The following is a 14,892-nucleotide window of genomic DNA, read 5'->3' on the forward strand; positions in this document are numbered from 1 at the left end:
TAAAGCTTAAAAATTGAGGAACCCTACAATATTTCTAATATTTTGAAACTTTTTAATGCTCTTGAAAATTTAAAAAGTACCCTAAAATCTTTAAAATACTTTCAAATCACGTCAAATATTATTGAAATCTATTAAAAATACCCTAAAAGCTTTAAATTGTTTGAAATACCTTAAAATATTTCTAATACTTTGTAATGCTTTCGAAATTTCCTTTAAACTACAAAAAATACCCTTAAATCTTTGAACTCCTTTAAAATTTCTTCAAATGTTATTGAAATCTATTAAAAATACCTTAAAAAAATTACAAATATTATTAAAACACTTGAAAATTTCTTTCATTTTTTAAAAATACCCTAAAATGGATTCAATTATTATAATAAATATTATTCCAGTCTATTAAAAATACCCTTGAAAAATTACAAATATTTTTAAAACCCTTGAAAATTTCTTCGGTTTTTTAAAAATACCCCAACATTCTTTCAAACGTATGGAGTTTTGTTTAAATATTTAAAATGCTTTTGGTTCATTCTAAATATTATTTTAATCTATTAAAAATTTCCATAAATGTTTAAAAATAAACTAAAACCTTTCAAAAAATTTGAAATACCCTCAAACAATTGTAATATTCTGAAACTTTTTAGTGCTCTTGAAATTTCCTTTGAATTAAAAAGAACATCCTAAAATCTTTAAAATCCGTTCCAATGACTTCAAATATTGTTGAAATATGTTTAAAAAAAAACCCCAAAATAATTAAAAATCCCTTGCAAATTTTTTTGGTTTTTTAAAAATACACAAAAATTATTTCAAATTATTTTAATCAAATGAAAATTCCTTGAAAATTAAAAAAACCTTGTAAATTCTTTGGATTGACTTTAAACATTATTTTAATCTTTTAAAATATTCCACGCGTGTGTAAAAATACCCTAAAAGTTTTAAATCATTTTGAAATACCTTAAAATATTTTTGATCCTTTTAAACTTTTTGATGTTCTTAAAAAATTTTTAAATATCTTAAAATCTTAAAAATCCTTTGGAATTATACTTCAGATATTATTAAAATCTATTAAAATACCATAAGATAATTCAAATATTTTTAATTCCCTTTAAAACATTCTTTGATTTTTTTTAAACACCCTAGAATTTTTTCAAATTTTTTAAAAATCTTTTCACTCCTTTGGATTCACTTTAAATATTATTTTATTCTTCTGAGCATTTCCACGATTGTGTAAAAAAAACCTTAAAAGCTTTAAAAAAATTTGAAATACTCTAAAATATTTCTAATCCTTTGAAACTTTTTAATGCTCTTAAAATTTTAAAAATACCCTAAAATCTTAAAAATACTTTGAAATTACTTCAAATATTATTAAAATCGATTGAAAATACCCTAAGATATTTCAAGTATTTTTATTACCCTTGATTTTTTTTAAATACTCTAAAATTCTTTCAAATTATTCGATTGAATTGAAAATTCCTTGAAATTTTTAAAAAATCTTTAAAGTCTTTTGGCTTCACTTTAAATATTATATAAATCTTTTACAAATTCCCATGAGCGTTTAAAAATACCTTAAAAGTTAAAAAAATGAAAATACCTTAAAATGTTTCTAATTCTCCATATTGGGGCACATCAAGATTCCTAATCACTGATTGGCTATCTCATTAATTACACCCATGGTACTTTGGAAGGGATACAAGCCATTATGGTTACAGCGACATCCTCCATATATGGGCATATACATAATTCTCAACGCCCATCTTCTACCTAATTGATTGACAACGCTGATTGGAATCAAGAAGAATCCCTACTTCTAAAACCACTCACCCCTACGGGAATCTAAGAAGGGATCTTGTGAATAAATACAGCGGATTCGGAAGCAGAACTGCAGAAATCAGTTTAGTTTAGTTCCAGTTTCAGTTTAGCCGATTATACTCCAGAGTCGGTCTTTACCCCAGTCTCTGTTAGACAAATCCAGATTATAAAGAATCTTCGAAACCCTAAACCTCCTGCGGATACTCATAACGGGTGCCAACAGACGGACGGGCTACTTTCGATTCAAGGAACGAGAGGGCGAATTATCCACTCTCTTCAAAAGGGAACTTCTAAGTAAACCAAGGAATCAAATGATTTCAAACAATTCGGAGATTTATCAGGAAACGATGATCAAATCTGATCTTTATATTTAAATTCTCTTAACACTTAAATAAATATTCATCATTTTATATATTACAACATACTTGATTTATTTGGTGTATCTGGTAGTTATCCTCATCCCAGTACTCTAGTTTATTTAAAATTAGATTCTAAAACGAGGAACCACTTGGAATAAAATAAAGGACAAGGTAAGTTACATCTCATAGGACGTAACAATATTGTCCTCGAATTTCCTTAAAAACGTATTTTAAAATCCTTTAAATTCGCTCTAAATATTATTAAAATCTATTAAAAATCCCCTTTAATGTTTAGAAATACCCTAAAAGCTTTTTTTTTAAATGCCATAAAATATTTCTAATAATTTGAAATTTTCTTGGTATTTTAAAAAATACCCTTAAATTTTTTAATTCTTTGGGAATACTTCAATTATTATTGAAATATAGCAAAAATACACTGAAATATTTCAATTATTTAAAAATCCCTTGAAAACTTATTTTATTTTAAAAAAATACCACAAAATTTATTCAAATAAATTAAAAATTTCTTTAAAAAATAAAAAAGTTGGAAATTCTCACGAGTATTTAAAAATATTCAAAAAGCTTAAGATTTTTTTTTCAATACCCTAAAATATTTCAAATAATTTGAAATTTTGTAATGCTTTTGAAATTTCCTTTGAATTTAAAAAAATGCCCTTAAATCTTTAAAGTCCTTTGGAATTACTTAAAATATTATTAAAATCTATTAAAAATACCCTAAGCTATTACCAAATATTTTTAAATCCCTTTAATTTTGTTTAATACCCTAAAGTTCTTTCAAATTATTCGCAAAAATTGAGTAAGTGTCGCCACCGAGCTTCAGTTGGAGACACTAATGGAGGTAAAAAAAAATCCTGGGGGTCATGAACACCCAGTGTGTTACTGAGTGAAAAAGTAATTTTCGAGCAATTTTTAAAAAAAATTGATTTTTGTTTACTTTCTAACGTAAGTATATCATATGAAATGAAATAATAATTTTGCTCTGTTATTTCATAGCTGATGTGTGTTAAATAAAATATAATTGTTAAAATACAATTATATATATGTTTCTTTGTTCAATTTAATGTATTTTTATAGTATTAAATGTTAAAGTTCCACAATCTTTATAATAATAAATCGATTTAAAAGCAAAAATCTGATTCATGGTTTTATCATAAAATTCACTTTTTAACTGTGCAAATAAATATCTTTTTTGAAAGCACCATGTTGCAATATTTTTTTATGAATATACTCTATTTTAAAAGTATAGACATAAATTTTCAGGTTCAATTAATTAAAATTGCGTGAGTTATGAATTTTTAAGTAAGAAAAAAATACCATTTTTTCACTTTTTTCAATGATTTTTTAAAGAAACTTAAAATAAATAAATGGCTATAAAATAAACTCTAACTTATAAAAGATACCTTAAGCTATATCGGATAAATTTTATTGTGACAAAATATTCAATAGGGGTTAAAAAATACATGATTAAATACGCTGGGATCTATAACACCCACAATGCACTTTACCTTCATTTTTACCATGTATGCACTTTGAGGGTTAAATTAATAGCTTTTAAACAATTATAAATACCATAAAATATATGTTATGCTCTTAATTTTTTTTAAATAACCTACTCTTAAAAATCCTTTGGAATTACTTCAAACATTATTGAAATCTATTAAAAATACCCTAAAACCATTCAAATCATTTGAAAATTCCTTCAAAGTTTTTTAAATACCCTGAAATATATATTTTCATACGCAAAATTATAGTGATATAATTAATAAATAAATGTATAATAATAAAAATATACATACCTGAAATTATATTAATTTTATTTCTGCTATCGTAAAAAAACTGGAATAAATTTGCCCATTTTTAATGTACGCTAAAGTATTAAAATAATTATAAATGTAAAAGTAACAGCTTTGCGCCTAAAATAAACAAAATATTCGCCAGGAAAAAAGATAATTTCAGAGGAGGAAAAATGATAAAAGCTTTTCTAAAAAATATAAACTGTTTTAATAAAAACGCAGTAAATCTTACAAACGTAGGGAGTTAAAAAATCTACAGAACCAACAACTCGCTTTTGCATTATGAGACCTGCCGGTGATTTGAACTGTCTCGCGCAATAATATCGTCAACCTTTTCTTTGATCTTCAAAAATCTTCGCTTAAATTCAAGACCACAGCCCTTCGATAAACGAAAGTCCACCAAGATTTTTCCATCCATCTCGTGGATATTTATTTTGAACACTAACGGCATTTTCCTTCTATCCATAGAGGAAATAGTGATCTGAAAAAAAGGAAAGTAACTTGAGCCCTCTTAGACACACTGGGTATTTAAGACCCGGACGATACTTTTAGCTCGCTATATATTTTTTTCAGTTTTTTTTTAAAATATCTATAACAATATTTCGAATTCATCTTACTACGTTTAGAGACTTCATTTTTGGTAGACTTTTAGCAATAATTTAAAAATTAAAACAATAAATAACAAATTAAAGCCACGTTAAGATTTTCAATACCCTAAATTAAAGAATCAATCAATGAACTTTGAAAAATTTAAATTTTTTTGAACTTAAAGTCGTTAAATTATAAATGAAATTATTTGCATTTTAAATAGTGTAAGCCTCCTTGAAAAGCTTAAAAAATTTATTTCAAAATTTTGATAAATCTAGATGTTGTTTTAGATTTTGTTTAAAATTATTTTCGAAATTTTCTAGAACTTCTAAATAATTTTAAAAATAATTTGAATTCGTCTTACAGCTTTTAGAAAACCCTGCGAATTGAAAAAAAGTCCCTAAAATTTGGATTTATAAATAACAATTCATCCCTTCTTATCTGTAGAAAAAAATTAAGAGTAATTTTAAGATATTTAGAAACTTGAAAAACAAAGATGAATTTAGAACAGCCTAAATTAAAACAAAATCTAGATTTTTGCAGATTTGAAACCAAAGATTTAGAAGCTTTTTAATAATTGTGAAAGGTTCCAGAAAAAAACAAATTTTTTCTTAATATTCCGAGGAAAATTGAAAGTGATTTTTCATTTACAAAAATTATTTTAAACAATATTAGGCTGGAAACATCAAAAATAGAATTTCTATTTTTTAAATTTAACACTTTTCAAATTATTTTCGTCTTAAATACTTTAGACAAACTTGAAAAGTTTAATTTCAAAATCTAGAAGTTGTTTTAAATTTTGTCAAATTTAAAATTATTTCCAAACTGCTGAACATATTTTAAAATAAATCAAATTTTTAAGTTTTTAGAAAATCCTGCAATAAAATTGTCGATTTCAAACGCTTCTAATTTTTAAAATTTTTAATTCCAGGATGGCCGTTTTAGTAAAAGAAAAAAAATCCCCGTCATTTCCCAGTACGCAAATAGTTTTCACGGTCAATCAAATTTCAAAAATCGAACACTGAAACTAAACATTTTTTCATTTGTAGTAGTAAAAACTGAGCTGCAAATTCAAGCAAATTTTAAGCTTTTAAAATTTAAGTTTAAAAGCTTTTTTCTTCAAAAACTTTGCAATAAAATGCTCAATAATTTACACATATATAATAGAAGCTACTAACACTTTGCGGCTAAACAGTTTTAAATTAAATGCACTTTAACTGCATTTTTTTTATAAGCCAGAAACTTTTTAAATTAAAAGTTGAATTATTTTCATTTTAAATAGTCTAAAAATCCTTCAAATGCTTCAAAATTTTATATAAAACACTTTAAACATCTACATGTTGCTTTACACTTTTTCAAATTTAAAATTATTAAAAATTTTAATTCTATAATTCTAAATTGTACTATAAAATTCTAAATTTGAATTCTGAAATTCTAAAGTTGAACTCTAAAATTCTAAACTTGAACTCTAAAATTCTAAAATTGAATTCTAAAATAGTAAAATTGAATTCTAAAATTTCAAAGTTGAATTCTAAAATTCCAAAGTTGAACTCTAAAATTCGAAAATTTTATTCGAAAATTCTAAGTAGAACTGTAAAATTCTAAAATTGAATTATAATTATAAAATTCTAAAATTGAATTCTAGAATTCTAAAATTAAAAAATTGAAATCCAAAATTCTAAAATTAATTTCAAGTTTTTACAAATAAAATTCTAAAATTGAATTCTGAAATTCGATAGTTAAGTTCTAAAATTGAATTCTAAAATTCTGAAATTGTATTTTAAAATTAAAAATCTGGATTCTAAAATTCTATAGTTAAGCTCTCTAATAGTGAAATTGAATTCTAAAATTCTAAGGTTGAACTATAAAATTCTAAAATTCTGAAATTTAATTATAAAATTCTAAATTTAATTATAAAATTCTAAAATTGAATTTTAAAATTCTAAACTTATACTCTAAAATTATGAAATTTAATTCTAAAATTGAATTCTAAAATTCTAAAATTGAATTCTAATTTTTTAAAATTTAATTATAAAATTCTAAAATTTTAAAATTAAAAAATTGATATCCAAAAATCTAAAATTAATTTAAAAATAAAAAAATTTAATTCTATAATTCTAAAATTGAATTATAAATTTCTAAGGTTGAATTCTAAAATTCTAAAAATTTTAAACTGAATTCAAAAACTCTAAAATTGAATTCTAAAAATTTTAAATTAAATTCTAAAATTTAACCATTTTGTTCTAAAATTCGATAGGCAAGTTCTAAAATAGTGAATTTGAATTCTAAAATTTTAAACTAAAACTCTAAAATTGAATTCTAAAATTCTAATTTGAACTATAAAATTCTAAAATTGAATTCTAAAATTTTATTCTAAAATTCGATAGTTAAGTTCTAAAATAGTAAAATTAAATTCTAAAATTCTAAAGTTGAACACTAAAATCCGAAAATTTTATTCAAAAATTCTATAGTTAATTTCTCTAATAGTGAAATTGTGAATTCTAAAATTCTAAGGTTGAACTATAAAATTCTAAAATTGAATTTTAAAATTCTAAGTAGAACTGTAAAATTCTAAAATTGAATTCTAGAATTCTAAAATTTAAAAATTGAAATCCAAAATTCTAAATTTAAATTCAAGTTTTTAAAAATAAAATTCTAAAATTGAATTCTGAAATTCAATACTTAAGTTCTAAAATTGAATTCTAAAATAGTAAAATTGAATTCTAAAATTCTGAAATTGTATTCTAAAATTAAAAAATTGTATTCTAAAATTCTATAGTTAAGCTCTCTAATAGTGAAATTGAATTCTAAAATTCTAAGGTTGAACTATAAAATTCTAAAATTGAATTTTAAAATTCTGAAATTTAATTCTATATTTCTAAAATAGCAAAACTAAATTCTAAAATTCTAAGGTTGAACTCTAAAATTCTAAAATTGAATTCTAAATTTTTTAAATATAATTATAAAATTTTAAAATTTAATCCTAAAATAGCAAAATTGAATTCTAAAATTCTAAAATTGAATTCTGAAATTCGATAGTTAAGTTCTAAAATTGAATTCTAAAATAGTAAAATTGAATTCTAAAATTCGATAGTTAAGTTCTAAAATAGTGGAATTGAATTCTAATATTCTAAACTTAAACTCTAAAATTCTGAAATTTAATTCTAAAATTCTAAATTGAACTATAAAATTCTAAAATTGAATTCTAAAATTCGATAGTTAAGTTCTAAAATAGTGAAATTGTATCTTAAAATTATAAACTTATACTCTAAAATTCTGCAATTGAATTCTAAAAATCTAAAATTGAATTCTAAAATTGAATCCTAGAAAAATTAAAAAATTGAAATCCAAAAATCTAAAATTAATTTAAAACTAAAAAAATTAAATTCTATAATTCTAAAATTGAATTCTAAATTTCTAAGGTTGAATTCTAAAATTTTAAAAATTTTAAACTGAACTCAAAAAATCTAAAATTGAATTCTAAAAATTTTTAATTAAATTCTAAAATTTAACCATTTTATTCTAAAATTTAACCATTTTATTCTAAAATTCGATAGTCAAGTTCTAAAATAGTGAATTTGAATTCTAAAATTCCGTAGTTAGGTTCTAAAATAGAAAAATTGAATTCTAAAATTCTAAGGTTGAACTCTAAAATTAAATTCTAATTTTTTAAAATTTAGTTATAAAATTCTAAAATTGAATTCAGGAATTTTAAACTTTGAAAAATTGAAATCCAAAATTGAATTCTAAATTCCTAAAATTGAAAAAAGAAAAGAATTTTCAACAAAATAGTTAAATTTTCAAACGGAAAATGTCTACTAAAAATTACGAAATTTTACCAAAATACATCAACTTTCAAACACTTAAATTTTCAACAACAAGTAGAATAGCTAAATTTCCAGTCAAAAATTAATGTCCAGCATATAAAAAATTTCCAAATAAAATTTCAGATTTTCCAGAAATTTTTTTTTCATTTTTTCATTCCAGGGTGGCCGTTATAGTGAATGACATAAAAAAACTTGAAACATCTACATGTTTTTTTACACAAATTAAAAATAAATATTTCCACATTTTTGATAATTTTGTAAATATTTCTAAATCTTTTAAAATATTATTTTAAAATTAATTTTTCAAAATAAGAATTCATTTTCAATTAGCCAAGGAAATTAATTTTGATTTTCTTGTAAATTTCTAAATATCTATTTAACTTACTCGAATTTTTTCTAAGAATAATAGGTATTCAATTTATACATCAAAGTTCAACAATTTGATTTACAAATTAACTTTTTTTTTAAATCAATTAAAACTTGTAACGTGCAAATTTAAGTTTTTCTTGTTTAGTATTAAATCTTTTATAATTGTTTTAAATAAGCAAGCAGAAATTTCTGAATATTAAGTAACTGTTCTTCTTCTCAATTAAAAAATTTCAAATTCAATGGTTTAGGAATTGAATTTTCCAGATCGAAATACTGTAAATTTTATAAAAGCCTTAAATTATGAATATATTATTTTGAAGTTATTTTAAAATTGAAAATACTTGATGAAGTTTCAAGCATCTGTTTATATTTGTTTAACTAATAAGACTTTCAATTAAAACAGTTTAATTTTTAATGTTAAATCTGCAACATTTAAAATTTGAAACTATTTCCGAATTGTCTTGTAAAATCAATTTACATTCAGAGTTGATCAACTAAGAATGTTTTTTATCCAAAATTTTCTATTTCAAACAATTCTACTTTTTTAAGTCTTTAACTCTACATTGTAAAAATCTTAAAATTAAAATAAACGCTTCAAAATTCAATTCTAAAATAGAAAATTTTAAAAGTGAAGAGCACAATTCAACTAATTATTTTAAAAAACGGGTTTTTTTTCCTATAAATTTGTAAAATTCCCGGTCAAAAAATAAATTCAATGTCATTTCCCGGTTTCATAAAATTCCCGGTCCAACGACCACCCTGTAATTCTTTAAAACATTTATAAAATTCTTTGCATGAAAAATGTAGGCTTAAAAAATAAAATTTGGAATTAAAAAATTTTCAAAATGAAAGATTTTCGAATTAGGCGCTGTAAACTGAATGATATAATAATTGAAACAAGACAAATCAACTAATTTTTTTTTATCTGTTAAAATCAAACGACAAATTAAAAATAAAATGTACTTACTATTCCACATTCATTGATACGATACGTGTAACTCTCTTTCTTCAGACAACTTATTAGCCTCTTTACAGTCGTGTCGCATTCAGTCTTAACAAAGAATCTCGTCATTCGACGAACCATTTTCTGGAAAGTACTCTGCAAAAATAAAAAATAATATCAGGTCAAAAATATATATATATATATATTTTTTGGTGTGCCGAAAATAAAAAATTAAAGAATAAAAATAAAAAAATAGAGTACCAGACTAGTTTGCGTCTGGGTTTGTGTATACGCCAAAGTTTGGAGTTGCGTTGAAAGCAAAAGATCCTCCATGTGAGCTGGCTGCGAGAAAGAAAAACCAGGCCGTTCTTCTATTGTAAACGTCGACAAGCCATTCGTTTCTTTTCCTGGCAATTCCGGCTGAGACAAACATGTTCTCATTAATACTTCTTCCTCGTCTTTATGAAATCTTTTTGCTCTCAATCCGTCGACAACATCTCGCTCAATGGGATTTCCATCTGGAATACGAAAACTTTAATTTTTATTGTCAAACGGAGATTGATTTCTACAATTCTAAAATTCAAACATTCTAAAATTGAACTCCAAAAATCTAAAAATAATCAAATTTTTTAAATTTTAGTTCTAAAATTCGAAAATTAAATTTAAAAATTAAATTCTAAAATTCTAAAGTTGAACTTTAAAATTCTAAATTTGAAATCTACTTTTTTTCAATTTAATTCTAAAATTCGAGAATTAAATACTAAAATTATAAAATTGAATTTTAAAATTCTAAAATTGAACTCAGAAATTATTACATTTTTTTAAAAATTTAATTCTATAATTCTAAAATTCGAAAATTTAGTTCTAAAATAGTAAAATTGAATTCTAAAATTTTAAAGTTGAACTCTAAAATTCGAAAAATAAATTCTAATATTCGAAAATTAAATTCTTAAATTCTAATATTTTAAAATTAAATTCTAGGATTGAATTCTACATGTTTTAAATTTAATTCTTAAAATTGAACTCCAAAATTCTAAAATTGATTTTAAATTTAATTCTGAAATAGTAGAATTAAATTATAAAATTTTAAAGTTGAACTTCGAATTCTAAAATTGAACTCTGAAATTCTAAAATTGAAATCTACATTTTTTAAATTTAATTCTAAAATTGCATTCTGATGTTGAACCCTAAAATTCTAAAATTAAACTCTATACTTCTAAATTTTTTAAGTTGAACTCTAAAATTTGAAAATTAAATTCTAAATTTCTAAAATTATATTTTAAAATTAAATTCTCAAATTCAAAATATGAAATTAAAACTTAATTCTAAATTTTAATTCTAAGATTTAAAAATAAAATTCTAAAGTTGAAATCTACATTTTTTAAATTTAATTCTAAAATTCTAGAATTAAATACTAAAATTCTAAAATTGCGTTCTAAAGTTGAACACTAAAATTCTAAAACTGACAAAAATTTAAAAAATTTAATTCTATAATTCGAAAATTTAGTTCTAAAATAGTAAAATTGAATTCTAAAATTTTAAAGTTGAACTCTAACATTTGAAAAAGTGAATTCTAATATTCGAAAATTAAATTCTTAAATTCTAATATTAAAAAATTTAATTCTAAATAACAATTCTAAAATTCTAAAATTAAATATGAAAATTTAATTCTAAAATCGAATTCTACATGTTTTAAATGTAATTCTTAAAATTTAACTCTAAAATTCTAAAAATGATTTTAAATTTATTTCTGAAATAGTAAAATTAAATTCTAAAATTTTAAAGTTGAACTCTAAAATTCGAAAATTAAATTCTCAAATTGAATTACAAATTGAATTCAAAAATTCGAAAATCGGTTACAAACTTTTAAATTTAATTTCATCATTGAAATCCTAAATTCGAAAATTGAATGCTAAATTTTTTAAAATTTAATTCTACAATTTTTAATTTGAACTCTAAAATTCCTAAATTCCACAAATCTGTAAAATTCCCGGTCAAAAAAAAAAAAAAAAAAAAAAAAAAAAAAAAAAAAAAAAAAAAAAAAAAAATGCACTGTTATTTCCCGGTTTGTGAGACCAGCTTTAGCCGAAATAATTTGTATGCTGATCTGAGCAACAAAAATTTTTTAATTGAATTCAAAAATTAAATTCTAAAATTTAACTCTAAATGTTTTTAATTTAATTCGAAAATTTTTAATTTGAACTTTAAAATTCTAAAAGTTCTAAAATAGAACTCAAAAGTTCTAAAATTAATTAATTTAAAAAAATTTAATTCTATAATTCGAAAATTTTTTATTTGAACTTTAAAATTCTAAAGTTGAATTATAAAATTGATTTTAAATTTAATTCTGTAGTTCTAAATGTGAACTCTAAAATTCTAAAATTAATTTCAAATTTTTTAATTGAATTCGAAAATGAAATTCTAGAATTGGTTAAACTAAAAAAATGTAATTCTAAATTTTTTCATTTGAACTCTAAAATTCCTAAATTTAATTCTAAATTTTTCAAATTTAAATTCTAAAATTGAATTCTAAATTTTTCAAATTAAATTATAACATTCTAAAATTGAAATCTACATTTTTTAAACTTAATTCTAAAAAAAGTTGAACCCTAAAATTCTAAAATTAAACTCTATAATTCTAAATTTTGTAAGTTGAACTCTAAAATTCGAAAATTTAATTCTAAAATCGAATTCTACATGTTTTAAATGTAATTCTTAAAATTGAACTCTAAAAATCTGAAAATGATTTTAAATTTATTTCTGAAATAGTAAAATTAAATTCTAAAATTCTAAAGTTGAACTTTAAAATTCTAAAATTGAAATCTACATTTTTTAAATTTAATTCTAAAATTCGAGAATTAAATACGAAAATTATAAAATTGAATGCTAAAATTCTAAAATTGCATTCTAAAGTTGAACACTAAAATTATAAAATTGAGCTTTAAAATTCTAAAAATGATTTAAAATTTAAAAAATTTAATTCTATAATTCGAAAATTCGAAAATTTAGTTCTAAAATAGTAAAATTGAATTCTAAAATTTTAAAGTTGAACTCTAAAATTCTAAAAATGAATTCTAAAATTCGAAAATTAAATTCTTAAATTCTAAAAATGAATTCTAAAATTAAAAAATTAAATTATAAATTACAATTCGAAAATTAAATATGAAAATTTAATTCTAAATTCGAATTCTACATTTTTTAAATTCAATTTATAAAATCGAACTTCAAAATTATAAAAATGATTTCAAATTTAATTCTGAAATAGTAAAATTAAATTCTAAAATTTTGAAGTTGAACTCTAAAATTCGAAAATCGAATTTTAAAATTGAACTCTGAAATTCTAAAATTGAAATCTACATTTTTAAATTTAATTCTAAAATTGCATTTTTAAGTTGAACCCTAAAATTCTAAAATTGAACTCCAAAATTCGAAAACTAGTTGAATTAAAAAAAATTTAATTCTATAATTCTCAAATAATAAAATAGAATTCTAAAATTAATTTCAAATTTTTTAAATTGAATTCGAAAATTAAATACTAACATTCGAGAATTAAATTATAGAATTGACAAAAAAATTCTATAATTGGTTAAGTTAAAAAAATTCAATTCTATAATTCTAAAATTTTTAATTTGAACTCTAAAATTCCTGAAACAGAAAATTTTAAAATTGAATTCTAAAGTTCAAATCTAACATTCGAAAATTGAATGCTAAATTTTTTAAATTTAATTCTAAAATTCAAAAACTAAATTCTAAAATTTGACTTTAAATGTTTTTAATTTAATTATAAAATTTCTTAAGTTGAATTTTAAAATTCTAAAATTGAACTTCCAAAATTCTAAAATTGATTAAATTTTTTAAAAATTTAATTCTATAATTCTAAAATTTTTAATTTGAACTCTAAAATTTCTAATTTCTACAAATTTGTAAAATTCCCGGTCAAAAAAAAAATAATAATAATTAAAGAAATAATTTGTATGCTGATCTGAGCATCAAAAAATTTTAAATTGAATTCTAAAGTTAAATTCTAAAATTGAACTCCAAAATTCTAAAATTGAATTCTAAAATTCTAAATCTGAACTCTAAAATTCAAAAATTAAATTCTAAAACTTAACTCTAAATGTTTTAAATTTAATTCGAAAATTTTTAATTTCAACTTTAAAATTCTAAAAGTTCTAGAATAGAACTCAAAAGTTCTAAAATTAATTAATTTAAAAAAATTTAATTCTATAATTCGAAATTTTTTAATTTGAACTTTAAAATTCTAAAGTTGAATTATAAAATTGACTTTAAATTTAATTCTGTAATTCTAAAATTCTAAATGTGAACTCTAAAATTCTAAAATTAATTTCAAAATTTTTAATTGATTTCGAAAATTAAATACTAAAATTCGAGAATTAAATCCTAAAATTGAACAAAAAAATTCTAGAATTGGTTATATAAAAAAATTTAAATATATAATTCTAAAATTTTTAATTTGAACTCTAAAATTCCTAAATTTAATTCTAAAATTTAACTCTAAAACTCTAATTTTTAAAAATTAATTCTAAAATTGGAGAATTGAAATCGAAAATTTTAAAATTGAATTCTAATATTCAAAAACTAAATTCTACAATTTAACTCTAACTGTTTTTAATTTAATTCTAAAAGTTTTAATTTGAACTTTAAAATTCTAAAGTTGAATTATAAAATTGATTTTAAATTTAATTCTATAATTCTAACATTCGAAATATGAATTCTAAAATTCTAAAATTGAACAAAAAAAATAAAAAAATTATAAAATTGGTTAAATTAAAAAAATTTAATTCTATAATTCTAAAATTTTTAATTTGATCCCTATAATTCCTAAATATGAATTCTAAATTTTTTAAGTTGAATTCTAGAATGAAACTCTAAAATTCAAATTTTTAAAAATTAATTATAAAATTGGAGAATTGAAATCGAAAATTAAAAACTTTAATTCTAAAGTTAAAATCTAAAATTCAAAAACTAAATTCTAAAATTGAACTTCCAAAATTCTAAAATTGATTAAAATTTTTTTAAATTCAATTCTATAATTCTAAAATTTTTAATTTGAACTCTAAAATTCCTAAATTCTACAAATTTGTAAAATTCCCGGTAAAAAAAAAAAAATTCACTGTCATTTCCCGGTTTGTGAGACCAGCTTTAGCCGAAATAATTTGTATGCT

General features: G+C 20.8%; 1 protein-coding gene across 3 annotated transcripts in view; it reads right to left on the bottom strand.

Moving 5' to 3' along the window:
* Positions 1 to 4,163: 4,163 nt before the first annotated feature.
* Positions 4,164 to 14,892, bottom strand: part of LOC117176219 (serine/threonine-protein kinase grp) — a 29,689-nt gene continuing 18,960 nt past the window's right edge. For all 3 annotated transcript variants that reach the window (XM_033366352.1, XM_033366354.1, XM_033366351.1), the window contains 3 exons: positions 9,968 to 10,224; positions 9,731 to 9,862; positions 4,164 to 4,460 (listed from right to left, as the gene is read on the bottom strand). In XM_033366352.1, coding sequence (XP_033222243.1) covers positions 4,260 to 4,460; positions 9,731 to 9,862; positions 9,968 to 10,224 — 590 coding nt within the window. In that variant the 3' untranslated portion in view covers positions 4,164 to 4,259. The remainder of the gene's footprint in view (positions 4,461 to 9,730; positions 9,863 to 9,967; positions 10,225 to 14,892) is intronic.

Source organism: Belonocnema kinseyi, chromosome 7, assembly GCF_010883055.1.
Source record: "Belonocnema kinseyi isolate 2016_QV_RU_SX_M_011 chromosome 7, B_treatae_v1, whole genome shotgun sequence".
In the NCBI taxonomy this organism is placed as follows: domain Eukaryota; kingdom Metazoa; phylum Arthropoda; class Insecta; order Hymenoptera; family Cynipidae; genus Belonocnema; species Belonocnema kinseyi.